The sequence below is a fragment of the Panicum virgatum genome, chromosome 9N, assembly GCF_016808335.1.
Source record: "Panicum virgatum strain AP13 chromosome 9N, P.virgatum_v5, whole genome shotgun sequence".
Taxonomy (NCBI): Eukaryota; Viridiplantae; Streptophyta; class Magnoliopsida; order Poales; family Poaceae; genus Panicum; species Panicum virgatum.
This window is the reverse complement of record NC_053153.1, coordinates 30,119,726-30,134,933: the sequence shown is the minus strand read 5'-3', so window position 1 is coordinate 30,134,933 and position 15,208 is coordinate 30,119,726. Positions and strand designations below refer to the sequence as shown.

At 45.8% G+C, this 15,208-nt stretch overlaps 2 protein-coding genes across 2 annotated transcripts; one reads left to right on the top strand and one right to left on the bottom strand.

Moving 5' to 3' along the window:
- The first annotated feature begins 1,343 nt into the window (after positions 1-1,343).
- LOC120689566 (probable prolyl 4-hydroxylase 7) lies at positions 1,344-9,797 on the top strand. The gene is made up of 8 exons (XM_039971865.1): positions 1,344-1,596; positions 1,696-1,753; positions 1,838-1,942; positions 8,023-8,080; positions 8,180-8,355; positions 8,425-8,485; positions 8,696-9,144; positions 9,685-9,797. Exons 1-7 carry the CDS (start codon positions 1,457-1,459, stop codon positions 9,004-9,006), a joined length of 909 nt encoding a protein of 302 aa, XP_039827799.1. The 5' UTR covers positions 1,344-1,456; the 3' UTR covers positions 9,007-9,144; positions 9,685-9,797.
- A 328-nt stretch (positions 9,798-10,125) lies between these two features.
- On the bottom strand, positions 10,126-14,306 carry LOC120689565 (glycerol-3-phosphate acyltransferase RAM2-like). Its single transcript, XM_039971863.1, has 2 exons — positions 13,571-14,306; positions 10,126-11,212 (listed from the first exon to the last, which is right to left on the bottom strand). The coding sequence occupies exons 1-2, from the start codon at positions 14,219-14,221 to the stop codon at positions 10,343-10,345; spliced, it is 1,521 nt and encodes a 506-aa protein (XP_039827797.1). The 5' UTR covers positions 14,222-14,306; the 3' UTR covers positions 10,126-10,342.
- Positions 14,307-15,208: the final 902 nt, after the last annotated feature.

Genomic DNA, 15,208 nt, shown 5'->3' with positions numbered 1-15,208 from the left:
TAATTTGCCAACATTTACTTCATAAGTTGGTATATGATCTCGATGTTACTTGACTTTTGCAGATGTTGTAAATCTTTTTATACATTACAAGTTACTCTGTAGGTTTTATATAACTTGTGATATTTAATTTAATATAAGTTGCTACATACTTATTAGGGTCCATATATAATTAGATATACTATAACAACATTTAGATTGTTGAACAATCTACATATATAATTTTTGCTACTAGACATTCATCTTTTACATAAGTTGATACACTGTCTCTATATAAGTTGTTATTATTTTTTTGTAAGGCATAACAAATGGAAGTTGTAATACTTTCTCTACATAGATCAATACTAACAAGTTGATACAAAGTATCTATGTAATTTAAGATGGTAATAGACATAAACTATTGCATTGTACAAAACAAAGTTACCCTGTACATATATAAATTTGTATTAGACAACAAGTTGTTATACATTTGTATATAAGTTGTCATTGTGCAGACAACATAAGTAGATAGTTGCATAATCTTATATCGTAGTTATTGTCGTAAAGGACACAATGATGCAAACAAATTTGAAACGGATCCTTGATGATAGAAATATACTAATTTGAAGGAAACATCATCTCTATATAAGTTATAACAGAGTAAAAGTTATCACATATTCTATACATAATTCGATATTAATAAGTTGATATAAAAACTCTATATAAATTATACAAGTTACGACACTGTACCATATGTCTATATATACTTACACATGTAGAACAAGTTATTATTTGTAAGATATAATATAAATTGTCACACGAGTTGTCATATGTTGTGATTACATACTCAACATAAATTGACAGTTGTATAAAATAGCTTTAAAATATATCAAATATGGATCTAGTTTTGTAGATCTCTTTGCAAGGAATATTATGGTGTAAATGGATTTAAAATATAATTCTTAACGAGAGAGTTATGCTCATTTGAAGATAATAAGTGTAGTTCTTAATGTTGACATCAGCAATGACGTAAGCCTGAAAGCGTCCTTTTATGCTTACTTGGCTCTGCAGTGGATTTTCATTTTTGGACGGGTGGCACCCTATGATTGCCCGAAAAGAAAGGGGTAGCAGGTCGTGCGGTCGCATATAGCGCGACCCGTCGCGCCTTATCCCGCTCCATTTTAGATGTAGCAACATGATTAAATTTTAGGTGGGTTACGTATTATTACAAAGACACTGCGTTCCGCTTCCTAGTTCGGAAAGCGATAAGCGCCACCTGCGTGGGTTTGGAAACTTCCGGAACGACTTGGCAAAGCCCTCACCCGCGACCTTTCTCTTCGCTCACTGACGATCGGGGTCCACGTGTTATCAGGCCCGCTGTCAGTGGTACTCACCCGTTGCGTCGGCTCCTGGCAGCCCGGCCGCTTCGTCTTCCCCAGCCAAGTGTTCCCCTCCTCCTCCCATCTCGCGGCGCAACGCCATGGCTTTCCACCGCCACCTCTTCCTCGCCACCGCGGTCGCGCTCCTCCTCGCCGACGGCTTTATCCCCGCCACCGCGGCGAGCCGGGGCGCCGGCGCCTTCGACCCCTCCCGCGTGGTCCAGCTCTCGTGGCGCCCCAGGTGACGATCCGATCTCCCTCCCACTCTGCTCTCCCCTTCTCCCAAAACCCCTATGTCGCTCGCGAGTCTGACCGCTGTGTGGTTCCGTGTGGCTCTTAGGGCGTTCCTCCACAAGGGCTTCCTGACGGACGCGGAGTGCGACCACCTGATCGCGCTGGTGAGTGCCGGAGGCTGGGTGGGATTGGCTTGTTATGATGTCTTCTTTGATTGGTTGATTGATTCAGTTTCTGGTCGATTTAAGGCCAAGGACAAGTTGGAGAAGTCGATGGTGGCGGACAACGAGTCCGGGAAGAGCGTCCAGAGCGAGGTGCGCACCAGCTCCGGCATGTTCCTCGAGAAGAAGCAGGTGAGCAGATGGCACTTAAACCTATTTCACTTTATTTTTTGAACATATTCGGGATTGAAATGGCTCGGAGCTGGAAAGGTGTCTCATGTAGATTCGGTGCTTGTATGAAGTAATAGAGGGGAATGCTTGTGCATTCACAAAGTGAAATTAGTTATATTGTTAATGAACAATCGCAGCTTACATTGAGTATTGCAATTCTGAGATAGCGCGGCATTGTTTTGCTTGAATTAACTTATAGGTCTACATGGTTCAAGGTTTTTCTGCCAACAGTGTTGATCTATGGGTGAAATGCTTAAAATGCAATTAGTATCTATGGTGCATTGTTGATCTATAGCTCTTCTGTGGACATTTGTGAAGTTTAGTTTTTTTCTCTATGAATTTGTAGATATTGTTACTACCATGACTAAATTCTGATTTTACTTCTGGCGCTCATGCTGTCATTCAGAATATTCACACTGGGTTTGACTTTGTGTAACCAATAGCTCAGAGGAGTAACTTTGACTCTTTTTCTTGAAATTAAATTATTACAAGTATCTAGGTTCAGTGATCCATCGAATGTTGATGCTTGTAAGCATCCGTACCTTTAGTTGTCCAGATGTAATATGACAAGGATCTGCCATTTGAATTAAGCTTATCTGCCACAGTATGCATGAAGATCTGAAAGTTTGTTCCTTCTATTAAATGGTTGCTGTTTATACTTCAACTGTGGCTATTTCATATATGTCAGTAGGGATGCAAGCTTTGGTACACGGGAGCTATTTCATAAAGGCGAAGGAGGTTGAGGATACTGGTTTCAAGCTTTGGTACACGGGAGCAACTCCGGGTAGGAATGGTGTAGGCATCTTGATTGATAGGAGCCTTAAGGATGGAGTCGTAGAGGTTAGAAGGCAAGGCGACCGGATTATCCTAATCCGGTTGGTAGTTGGAGATTCGGTTTTGAATGTGATCAGTGCATATGCCCCTCAGGTAGGCCTTAGTGAGAGCACCAAGATGCAGTTCTGGGAAGATCTAGATAGCATGGTTAGTACCGTGCATACCAGCGAGAAACTCTTCATAGGAGGAGATCTCAACGGTCATGTGAGTGCGACTAATGTAGGGTTCGAGCGAGTGCACGGGGGTTTTGGGTATGGTAGCAGGAGTCAAGAGGGGGAGGATGTGTTGAACTTCGCGTTAGCCTACGACTTGTTGATAGCGAATACCGTGTTTAAGAAGAGGGAATCCCATCTTGTGACGTTTCGTAGTGGACAACACTCGAGCCAGATCGACTTTATCCTTACTAGGAGGGAGGATAGACGTGATTGCTTAGATTGTAAGGTGATACCTGGGGAGTGTGTTGTCCCTCAACACAAGCTTGTGGTGGCGGACTTTCGTCTTCGGGTACGTGTCCACCGGGACAAATGTACCAAGATTGCGAGAACAAAGTGGTGGAAGCTTAGAGGGGAAGCGGCACAAGCGTTTAAGGAAAGGATGCTAGGTGAGGGGCCTTGGGAAGAAGGAGAAGACGCAGATGACATGTGGCTAAAGATGGCAATATGTGTTCGGAAGGTGGCCTCAGAGGTGTTTGGCGTGAGTAAGGGAGGCAAACAGGAGGGGAAAGACACCTGGTGGTGGAACGACGAGGTGCAAAGGGCTATTAAGGAGAAGAAGGAGTGTTTCAAGCGTCTCCATCTTGACAAGAGTGCAACCAACATCGAGGGCTATAAATTAGCGAAGAGGGTTGCAAAGCGAGCTGTGAGTGTAGCAAAAGGTAAGGCGTATGATGACCTGTATCAGCGGCTAGGCACGAAAGAAGGGGAAAATGACATTTATAGGATGGCTAGGATCCGCGAGCGGAAGACAAGGGACATCAACCAAATCAAATGCATTAAGGATGGGACAGATCGACTGCTAGTGAAGGATGATGAGATCATGGATAGATGGAGAGAGTACTTCGACAAGTTGTTTAATGGGGAGAGTGAGAGCCCTACCCTTGAGTTAGATGACTCTTTTGACGATACCAATAGACGTTTTGTGAGGAGAATTCAGGAGGTAGAGATCGGGGAGGCTTTGAAGAGGATGAAGAGAGGTAAAGCATTGGGTCCTGATGGTATTCCCATTGAGGTGTGGAGATGCCTAGGGGATAGAGCAATAGTTTGGTTAACTAAGCTTTTTAATCTCATTTTTCGGTCAAACAAGATGCCGGAAGAATGGAGGAGAAGTATATTAGTACCTATCTTCAAAAACAAGGGCGATGTTCAAAGTTGTACTAACTACCGTGGGATTAAGCTGATGAGCCATACGATGAAGCTTTGGGAGAGGGTCATCGAGCATCGCCTAAGAAGAGGGACAAGTGTGACCCAAAACCAATTTGGGTTCATGCCTGGAAGGTCAACCATGGAGGCGATTTTTTTAATACGACAATTGATGGAGAGATATAGGGAGCAGAAGAAGGACTTGCACATGGTCTTCATTGACCTTGAGAAGGCATATGACAAAGTACTGAGAAATGTCATGTGGTGGGCTTTAGAGAAGCACAAAGTCCCAACCAAGTATATTACCCTCATTAAGGATATGTACAAAGATGCGACGACGTTTGTCCGGACATGTGATGGCAACACCACTGACTTTCCTATTAACATAGGCCTACACCAGGGGTCAGCATTGAGCCCTTATTTATTTGCTTTAGTGATGGATGAGATCACAAGGGATATACAAGGTGAGATCCCTTGGTGTATGCTCTTTGCTGATGATGTGGTGCTAGTTGACGAGAGTAGGGCAGGGGTTAATAGGAAGTTAGAGCTGTGGAGACGCACGTTAGAGTCGAAAGGGTTCAGACTTAGTAGGACCAAGACCGAGTACATGATGTGCGATTTCAGCGCGACTAGGCATGAGGGGGGAGACGTTAGTCTAGATGGGCAAGTGGTGGTCCAGAAGGATACGTTTCGGTATTTAGGATCGGTGTTACAAAAGGATGGCGACATTGATGAAGATGTTAGGCATAGAATTTCAGCTGGCTGGTTGAAATGGCGGCAAGCTTCTGGCATCCTTTGTGACAAGAGGGTGACACAAAAGCTAAAAGGCAAATTCTATAGGACAGCAATTCGTCCGGCGATATTATACGGTGCTGAATGTTGGCCTACAAAAAGACGACATGTGCAGCAACTGAGTGTAGCAGAGATGCGGATGTTGCGGTGGTTTTGCGGGCACACACGGAGGGATAGAGTCCGGAACGAAGTTATTCGGGATAGGGTCGGGGTGGCACCAATTGAGGAGAAACTTACTTAGCATCGGCTGAGATGGTTTGGACATGTCCAACGAAGGCCTCCTGAGGCGCCGGTGCGTAATGGGATCCTTGAGCTAGTCGATAATGTAAAGAGGGGTAGAGGTAGACCTAAACTGACGTGGGATGAGTCGGTTAAGAGAGACCTTAAGGATTGGAACATCTCTAAAGAGATAGCTTTGGATAGGAGCGCTTGGAGACTAGCTATCAATGTGCCTGAACCTTGAACTTATTTCTTTCGGGTTTCATCTCTAGCCTACCCCAACTTGCTTGGGAAAAAAGGCTATGTTGTTGTTGTTGTTGTTGTTGTTCAGTAGGGATGCAAGTTCTAATCATTTTCGGTCACTGGGTTGGCCCAAAAAGTTGATAAAATGAACTACAATGGCATTCTGAGTAATTATTTAGGAGGAAAAATGATATAGAATGGCATGCCCACTTGCATCCTTATATGCTAGTTCTTTTTGGTTGACTTGCACTGTATGCTATGTGAAGTACTATAACAAAATATCTTATTACCTATTAGCTTCCTAGACCTATCTATATCTTCCATTGTTGAATTAAAGTCAACAAAATTGATTCATTTCTGTTTAGTTAAACTTTGCTTATCTTCCTGATTGCTTAATTGTTTTGCTGTATCACAGTACTTAATTGCAGACATGAACTGCAGAGGACCATATAATCTCAGTGCATCTATACACGAAAGCACTAATAATTGTTCATTATTGCTGGTTTCTCCCTTCTCTACATTTTCTACCCTGATGGATTTTGATGGTTTTTTTTTAATGGAGGTGCAAATTGGTTTTAGGAAAAAGTCCATTATACTCCCCTCACCAATCCACTTTGTCCGCTGAACCCCCTGAACAAAATTTTGGCTCAATTTACTTCGCCAAACTATTTCAATTGGTCCAATCTACCACTTATTGAGATTTCTCTTTTTTATTTCTCTGCGTACAAGAGGAATTTTGACTTCAAAATTTGCAACGTGACTTATAATATGATGCCCTATGCTAGAAAAATACATTATGATTTTTTTATGATTACTTTTCATGCAGAATTATATCTCTATGATCAGTTTTGTATTAAATCTTCCTAACCTATGAAATAACCATTTGTTCTTAATATATTGATGCGCAGTTCTCCTGCGCGTTCAGGAAAACCTATGAAATAATGAAATAACCATGAAAAATCTTAATGTATTTTTTTAACATAAGACATCATGTTCTCTATCTTAAATTTGAACTTAAAGTTTAATTTGTATGCGAAGAAATAAAAAAGATAAATACCAATAGGGGTTGATTGAACCAACTGAAATTGTTCGAGGGAGTTAATTGAACCTAAATTTTGCTAGGGGGTTAAGCGGACAAACTGGATTGATAAGTTTATATGTATACAAAAAAATAGGTAGTGGGCTCCCCTGCGATTCCCTCAAAAATAAAAGGGAGTAAAATGGACTTTTTCCTAAGTTTTATAATAGCTCGTCATGTAAAAGGGCGTACCTAGTGCCGTAGGCTTCCCGCACTGCGCGGGGTCTGGGGAAGGGTTGTTTTAAGTACCAAGCCTTTCCCGCACAAATGTGCAGAGGCTGGGGCTTGAACCCGGCACATAGGTTTTATAATAGCTCGTCATGTACTTCCCAAAATTTTTCACATGAGGAATTGTACCTCTAACATATGACAGAAACATATGAGGATGGCTTCTTATTTGCTTTCCCGTAAAAAATCTTATCCCTTGATATTTGGGATAAGGTGACTGGATTTTGATGGATGCCATCTTTGCTCTTTCAGTTCGGTCTGCTGATTTCTTTTTGCTAGATGTGAGTAAGAGTGCCATTTTTTACTTGTACACTGTTTGGAATGTGGTCGTGTTCTGTTGTATTGTATTTTGTTTGACACACCCTTGCTCTATCCTTCCATTTTATCTTAGTTTTGCATATTGGCTTTATCGGGTTTACTTCATGCTTTGAATTTTGAATTATCCTTGGAGTTCTGGTTTGGCTAGCGCAGGAATTGGTCATACCACCTCACTTGTTCACATATGCATAGCACAACATGTTTTGTCGTGTTTGACAGCTTATATTGGTTAATTATCTTCATTCATTATCATCATATTTGATGGATTGTTTCGAACTGTTGTAGTGTCATGTTCCACCTTCCACTTATGGGCTTCAATGTCTGAACTCTGTTCATTCTCATGACACTTACTGTGATTGCTTAGGACTAGCAAGTGGAACCTGAGACATTGCCCTTGATTCAGAATACCAGACATGCTGTCATATGCGTTTGGATGGTCTGAATGCCAATGACTGGCGGTAACACCACACCGCCATGGATAGATTACTGTGCTAGCAACTTTGATGTACTTTTTGATTAGTGAGTAGAGATACAAGCCCATGCTTATATAGATGGGTCGACCAATCTAATCACACATGAAGTACAAAGCAAACCAAAGCCTGCAGTACAGTAACCACATGGTCATTGTTCATATAAACAGCAACCACCCATGAACTGCGCACAATCCTTTGGGATGCATGGTCCTGCTCTTTCCTCACATGGTTCATAATGGGCCGCACATGATACCCTTTTGCTTTTTTTTCAACAAGAATGTCATACTAATTTTAGGTAGACGTAGTCGTGCTTGTTCATAGATCAGTTTGATCAACAGAATATGTTTTCTGATAGCACGCATTCACACTCATGGTGTCATGTCTTATTTGGAATCAGTAAAATAGTAAAGAAGTCCTATCATCTGGCTGGCGTCAATTAACTATGTACAAACTACAAAATGTAACCTCTATATATTAACTAAGCTACTCACTTGGCAGGATGAAGTAGTAACTAGAATAGAGAAGAGGATAGCTGCTTGGACATTTCTTCCACCAGGTACCTTGAAAGCTTAAATTAAATTACTCAAACCCTTTTGGGCTTGCATTTCTTTCCTTTTAACTGTCAATCTTACTGCTATTGTTGTGGCATGCTTAGAGAATGGTGAATCCATTCAGATATTACACTACCAGAACGGTGAGAAGTATGAGCCCCACTATGACTACTTCCATGACAAAAATAATCAAGCCCTTGGAGGCCACCGCATCGCCACTGTGCTCATGTACCTATCAAATGTTGAGAAGGGTGGAGAGACCATCTTCCCCAATGCAGAGGTAATTACTTGTCCTTGTTGTGTTACTTTCTTAAGAATGTCAGTTGCAATAACTCAGACATTTTGACAGGGGAAGCTATTACAACCCAAGGACGACACCTGGTCTGAGTGTGCAAGAAATGGATATGCAGGTATGACAGACGTTTCTGATAAAAAAAACTGAATTTACCTTGTAGATCTGCATAATATATGATATTGACCAGTTCTTACATAACATGACTATGGTCCAGACCCGAGCCTAGTTTGCCAGTAGGATTTTTGAGCTTTGCATATCTTAAGGTCTACCTTCTACAGTTCTACTTGTGTTTGCTCTGATGTCTATTTGTTGGTGCGCTCCACAGTTAAACCGGTTAAGGGTGACGCCTTGCTGTTCTTCAGTCTCCACCCTGATGCAACAACAGATTCTGACAGCTTGCACGGGAGCTGCCCCGTCATCGAAGGCCAGAAGTGGTCCGCCACTAAATGGATCCATGTGAGGTCGTTTGATCTCCCTGTCAAGCCGGCCGGTTCGTCTGATGGATGTGAGGATGACAATGTCCTCTGCCCCCAGTGGGCTGCCGTGGGTGAGTGCGCCAAGAACCCTAACTACATGGTGGGGACCAAGGAAGCTCCTGGGTTCTGCCGGAAGAGCTGCAAAGTATGCGCAGAGTAAGCCATTAGGCTGCTGTCTTGTAAGTGACATGACATGTTATGTAGCTATTCGAATTCCAGGGTGTAGATAGGGCTGAGCATATAGCATGAACCTGGGACAAGGAAAGAGAGCTATCGATAATCACCTATACAGGCCAGGGTTCACCTAACCGACCGGTCTCCGGTAACCGCCGGGCTTTGGTTCCGGTTTACCGGACCGGTTGCACCGGTTACCGGTAGAAACCGGTCAAATTCAAATTTAAATTCAAAAAACCCAGTTCAACCGGTTCGTACCTGTATACCCGACCGGTTAGACCGGTTTACCGGTCGGTTTGACCGGTTTACCGGCCGGTTTGAATTCAAATCCAAATTTAAAATCGCATGTGTAACCGGTATACTGGCTGGTTAGACCGGTTTACCGGCCGGTTAGACCGGTTTACCAAGTGGGTCTTAATGGGCCGTCTTATTTTTTTTCCTTTTCTTTTTTTTTTAAATTTTAAATGTCCGAAAAGTATGTTAAATGAACGAATTTTTGAGAAAATTTGACACCATTAGATTCGTTGCACCTTGAAGTATTTTTAGGATTTTTTTTGGAAATTTTTCATTTTTTGAAATTCAAATTTAAATTTTGAATTTGGACCGGTAACCTGTCAAACCGGACCGGTTACCGATGGTTCGGTTAACCCTGATACAGGCCAAGAAACCAATAGCTAGAACACTTTTTTATGTTTTGTTCAAACTGCCGCAAACGTTACCCTTTTCAGTTGAGCAGTCTAATCAATGGCGATCCATAGAGCAATCTTTGTTTCCTTCCATTGGTGCGTGATAACTTGTCTAGCTGGAAATGAGACCTCCCTTATTTTGTTGAAACAAGCTAGGGGGTTGAGGGGGTGAAGGTGCTTTGCCGTGTGTGTATCAATGGTGTTTGGTGTTCTTGCACCTGTTGCGTTGCAACAACATACAGCCTATGGCCTATGGTCTGTGGGTTGTGTGAACTACAACCAATCTACCAAACGAAATAACTTTTGCCTTTATGCTCTTACAGCTGTTTGGCTGCAGAAATTAAAGGTGCACGTTGCTGACAATCGTGAGAATTGTCAGTCCCTGTCCCCTTTCTTCACTTTTTAACTTGTGTGTGACATTGCATTCAACTCCTGTCGGTACATCATAGTAGCCAGTAGTAGTACAATGGAGATGACCAAACGCCAAAGAGAAAAATCACTGCCCATGGCCATGCATCATCACAAAGACATCACAAGCATCAAAGACACATGCATCACAACAATACAATCCAATCTTCTTCATTTTTTTTCTTAAAAAAAATCAATCTAGCAACCACTAGTACTACTAGCTATTAGCTAGCTTTTGGGTGCCACCACGCCGTCGTTGCCCGCGAGCGCCCGGTACTTGTCCTTCCTGGTGAGGCTTGTGCATTCGTAGGAGAGCGTGGCGGCGATGAGCCTCTGGATGTAGTTGGCCACCTCGTGGCTGGTCCTGCCGCCGGCGCAGGTGAGCTCCGTCGGGAGCTTGCTGAGGAAGGTGACCACGTAGGCCGGGCTCGGGTTCATGAAGAAGTAGAAGGGGTCCATCCCCTTCCACCCCCTCGCCGTGGTGCCGTGGAACATGCTCATCCGGTTCTCCATGGCCACCGGCACCACCTCGTCCGTGAGCTCGGCGAAGAGCGCCGAGAAGCGCAGCAGGAAGGGCTCCCGGCACGTGGTCCCCTCGGGGCAGATGACCAGGTCGCCCTCGGCCAGCAGCTCCCGGATCATGGCCGCGTCCGCCGCGCGGTCCCGCGTCAGCCGCACCGTCCGGATCGGCGAGAGGAACTCGGACAGGCGCGACAGCGAGTAGGTGACCGCCGCCACGGGCCGCCCCAGCGCCGTGGACAGGAAGATGGGGTCCAGCAGCGTCCGGTGCGAGCACGCGAAGAGGACGCCCCGGCGGCCCGCGGCGCGCTCGGCGCGCGGCGGCGGCGGCGCGCCGCGGACGAGCACGCGCACGCCCAGCGCCCAGAAGGCGTAGTACACCAGCGGCATGGGCAGCAGCGCGCCCGCGGCGATGCGGAGGCAGGCGAGCGCGAAGCCGGCGGGGAACCAGAGCGCGACGAGCAGCGCCACCAGCGGCGTCGGGCGGCGCACCAGGCGGCCGTCGTGGAAGATGACGGGGCGCGGGAGCTGGTCCATGGGCAGGGGCTCCACCGGCGCCCGCGGGACGATGTACGCCTCCTGCCCCACCACCGCGTACGCGTGCGTTAATGGCGAATTAATAAGAGGACAAGGCAAGGCGCCACCATTACTCCTATATTGAAGAGGCGCCATGCATTACTCTATATTTAGGAAGGTCTCATGCGTATGAAACTGTATCAAGCGCCCAAAATGCTCCATGCATGATTGTACTAACGCCCCGCCATTGCACTCTAGACCCTAGTACTCTACGTGCTAGAGAAACATGCATGTAACATTTGTTCCGATCGATATCGAATCCCTGCGTGCCGATCCAAACGATGCGTTCTGTTCTGTTCGTATGGCTTGTCAGCCAATCAGCCAGCAGCACTGTTCTCTCATATTAAATCAGCACCAGTCAATAGCTACTAATCAATCAGCAGTACTATTATCTCATATACAAATCAGCACCAGCCACAACCAAATAAACACAGCGATTCGCTAGGTACGGACGCGCAAGCAGCCAGGCATGCACGGCTACTTCTTACTTGCATTGCCGCATCTCTGTACTACCGCCCATGGCATGCCTAAACATCATCTCTTTGCAGTACCAAGTGTTAAAAGGAGCAAAGTCGTGCGTGTAACACTGGACTTGCTAAGATCCAGGGCAGACAAGCAACGGTAGCAGTGGCACGTACAGCTTCACCACCACTATTCAGTGTCCACCCCCGGCAGCTAGCTAGCTCACTCCAGCTATTGTAGTAACTATGGTTAGTTAGATTCACCTAAAAGGCTGTACCCTTGTAGCCGTACGTGTAGCCATAGAAGAGTAGTTCGTGCTTTGGTGGTCTTGCCACAATTGGTTGCAAGGCAAAAAATAAAAATTAAATTGAACTTGGACAAATCTCACCAAGTTTAGACGAGTGTTGACAAAATTCGGCCAATTCGCTGAACTTGCCTTACAGTTTGGGCAAGCTAAGCTTGCAAACAAAACCGTAGTAGTTAGAGTAGACCCGGTCCAACCCGGACCTACCGGTGGGCCAAACTAGTATAAATTGGCGTGTAGGCGTAATTGACACTGGGTTGCTTAGTAAATACCAGCCAACGTACCGGATACTAACTTAAATTAAAATCAAATGAATGAGCGTAGGTTAGGTTGGGGCAGCATCAGCCATGCCGGGTCGCTGCTGCCTGGCCAACAAACGCTCTTTACTGCCCAAAGATGTGACCCAACCACACGTTATTTATATATTGCATTCGTTTCTGATCTGACCGCTCCTACTGTAATTTTTAGTACCCAGTGGTTGTGGCTGTGCCAGGAGTATGGAACAAGTGTAGTGTACTCATATGCAAGATGTGAGCATGCAAGCAAGCAACCAACCAACCATGAGGTGATCTACACGAAGCAAAATGCAGCTAGAGAAAGAAACCAACCTCGACTATGAACTCTCTATCTCGCCTTGATTAATTAAGAATTAAGAGCAGGTTTATTTGGAACGGCCAATCGGGACATAAATCCGATCCCAGAGTTTGGCAATATATATATATATATATATATATATATATATATATATATATATATATATATATATATATATATATATATATATATATATATATATATATATATATATATATATATATTTGCAACTCCATTTTAAGAATTTTACGAAGCAATTGCATATCCGCTTAAATTTTCCACGTGGCTTATACAGAATTGTTAGTTTATGCTGCGGCTTTAATGTCTAACAGGTCATGAGTGGCGATGATCTTCTAATGACGACACGATTGAATTGGCTGAATTGGCTCGTGCATGCAACTAACCAATCGATTGGTTGGCGTTCACCTGTTCTGAGCTAGAGCAAATAGATAATAAATTTGCAAAAAGGTTTCTATACGACTTTATTTTTTTATTATTGTGGCAGGTAAAGGTACCCAGCTAGCTACAGTGTCATCTCGACCGAATTGATGGCGGGAACATGCAAAAACCACTCCCTGACTGCAAACACATGCATGCGCGACGCGACGCGCGCGGTACCACACGGATTACATTCAGTGCCTTCGTTCCAATCATGCAGCTGCCTACTGTGAGTGCAACCTTCACTTGGCTGCGGGCTGCCGATGATCTCTCGGCTCTCGCAGCTCGATTTGGCAACCTATATATATGCAGACTATAGCCAATTATCGCAAAAATGCGTCTACCTTTGGGACGCGAGAATCTTACACAAGCTCATTGAATTTTTGTCTTTTCTTTCACAAAATAGTTTAGTTGTTTAAAAAATTATGCCATTTTGCTTTAAGATTTTTCGTGCTATCTATCAGGATATTACTACGGAATTCTGAGGTTTAAGTGCAAATTGGGCCGGGGGTACGGTAATACGAAATATTTGGAGATGGAGAAAGTAGCCGTGGTGTACTGACCTTGCACATGCTCATGAAGGCGTAGTCGGAGCGGCTGTCCCCGAGGCCGACGTCGGGCGCGTCGCCGTCGGCGGCGAAGATCTCCCGCAGCGCCTCGGCCTTGCGGCGGCCCACGAGGACGCCCCGGCGCGCGTCCACCAAGCCCGTGGCGCGGCCGCGCCACGTGGCGAGCTCGGTGCCCGCGACGGCGTCGGCGCCGAGGCACTCCCGGAGGAACGGCTCGGCCATGACCCGGGGCGTGGACGTGAGCACCACGCGGCGCCGGCCGCACGCCGAGAAGACGCGCCACGCGCCCGGGTGCACGTCGGCGGCGTAGAACCGGGGCAGCACGGCGCGCGCCGCGGACTCGATGTCGCGCACCCGCGCCCCCGCCGTGGCCGCGAACACCAGCACCCGCGCGCACGCCGCCTCCGACGCCACCACGCGCAGCGCCGCGGCCAGCGGGGACAGGAGCAGCAGCAGCAGCAGCCGCGGCACGCCGCCGGCCTCGAACGCCACCAGCGCGTAGTACGGGAACGCGCCGCGGGACCGGAGCAGCGTGCCGTCCAGGTCCGCCGCCACGGCGTGCGACCCGCGGCCCGACGCGTCGCACTTGTCCACCGTCGGGAACGGCTCCACGCCGGCCGCCACCACGGCCTCCACCGTCTCCATGGCCGCGCGTGCTCCGGCGATCGAGGAGCTCACGCACACACAGTCTCGCACTGCGCGCTGCCTGCCTCGTGCCGTCGTGCGCCGCGAGCTCGAGCTCTGGCTGCGCTCGCGCGGGCCAATATATACTGGCGGGAGAGGAGGGGTGGCGCCCGTGCCCGCGGTTGGGGCCAAGGTGGAGCAGTATGGTTGGTTGGTGAGCGGTAGCAGGGATGGGCGTTACCACCACATTGCACTAATCGTGGTTTGCTGCCAAATGTGGCGCTAATCGTAATTAGCCTTTAATCAACTGATGGTTGCGAGGACGAGGGCAACTAACAGTGGGATTATGCTGTAGCGGCAATTTATGATCTTCATTGATCGTGGAGGTCTAAGAGATGTGGTCCCCTGGCGGAGAGAGCCAAATGTTTAATGGCATTAGCTGCTGATAGGGAAACTCTTTGTACACCGTCAACTTGTTAAGGTCTTGTTCGTTACACTATGATTTATTCCGGATAGGGAATACCAGAAACAATAAGAAACTCTTCATAGATATAACAAGAAATCGGGATTTATTCTAGGTCGGGAACTAATTGCAACAAAATAGACTCATAATAGGTACGGCAAGCTGATAGAACGGGATTGATTCCACACCTCTCAACTCATGGATTGATTTCTCGGTCTCTTATTGTACCTATCATGAGTCTATTTTGTTGTAATTAGTTTGCGGTTTGAAATAAATCCGGGTCTCTTATTGTACCGATCATAGGCCTCTTGTCGTACATATCATTCCTGGCCCGAAATAAATGCCATGTAATCGAGTAAGAGTTGTGATATTTGCTATGTGGAGTTTGGACTCTTTGTTAGCTGCGGTTCCAAGTTCCTAAAGTTCTTAGATCCATAATAAGATGCAAATGATCTTTCAAACTCAATGAAAGAACAGGAGTGCTTTGCAACATGGAATAGAAATTCAGTGGATATTATTTATTCTAATATCTAGAACACGATATA

Excerpts from the sequence above, each read along its gene's own strand:
- LOC120689566 (XM_039971865.1), top strand. The coding sequence starts at position 1,457 with ATGGCTTTCCACCGCCACCTCTTCCTCGCCACCGCGGTCGCGCTCCTC. Across the intron at positions 1,754-1,837 it reads GCGACCACCTGATCGCGCTG|GCCAAGGACAAGTTGGAGAA; the intron begins GTGAGTGCCGGA and ends GGTCGATTTAAG. Across the intron at positions 8,356-8,424 it reads CCATCTTCCCCAATGCAGAG|GGGAAGCTATTACAACCCAA; the intron begins GTAATTACTTGT and ends ACATTTTGACAG.
- LOC120689565 (XM_039971863.1), bottom strand. The coding sequence starts at position 14,221 with ATGGAGACGGTGGAGGCCGTGGTGGCGGCCGGCGTGGAGCCGTTCCCG. Across the intron at positions 11,213-13,570 it reads CCTTCATGAGCATGTGCAAG|GAGGCGTACATCGTCCCGCG; the intron begins GTCAGTACACCA and ends GTGGTGGGGCAG.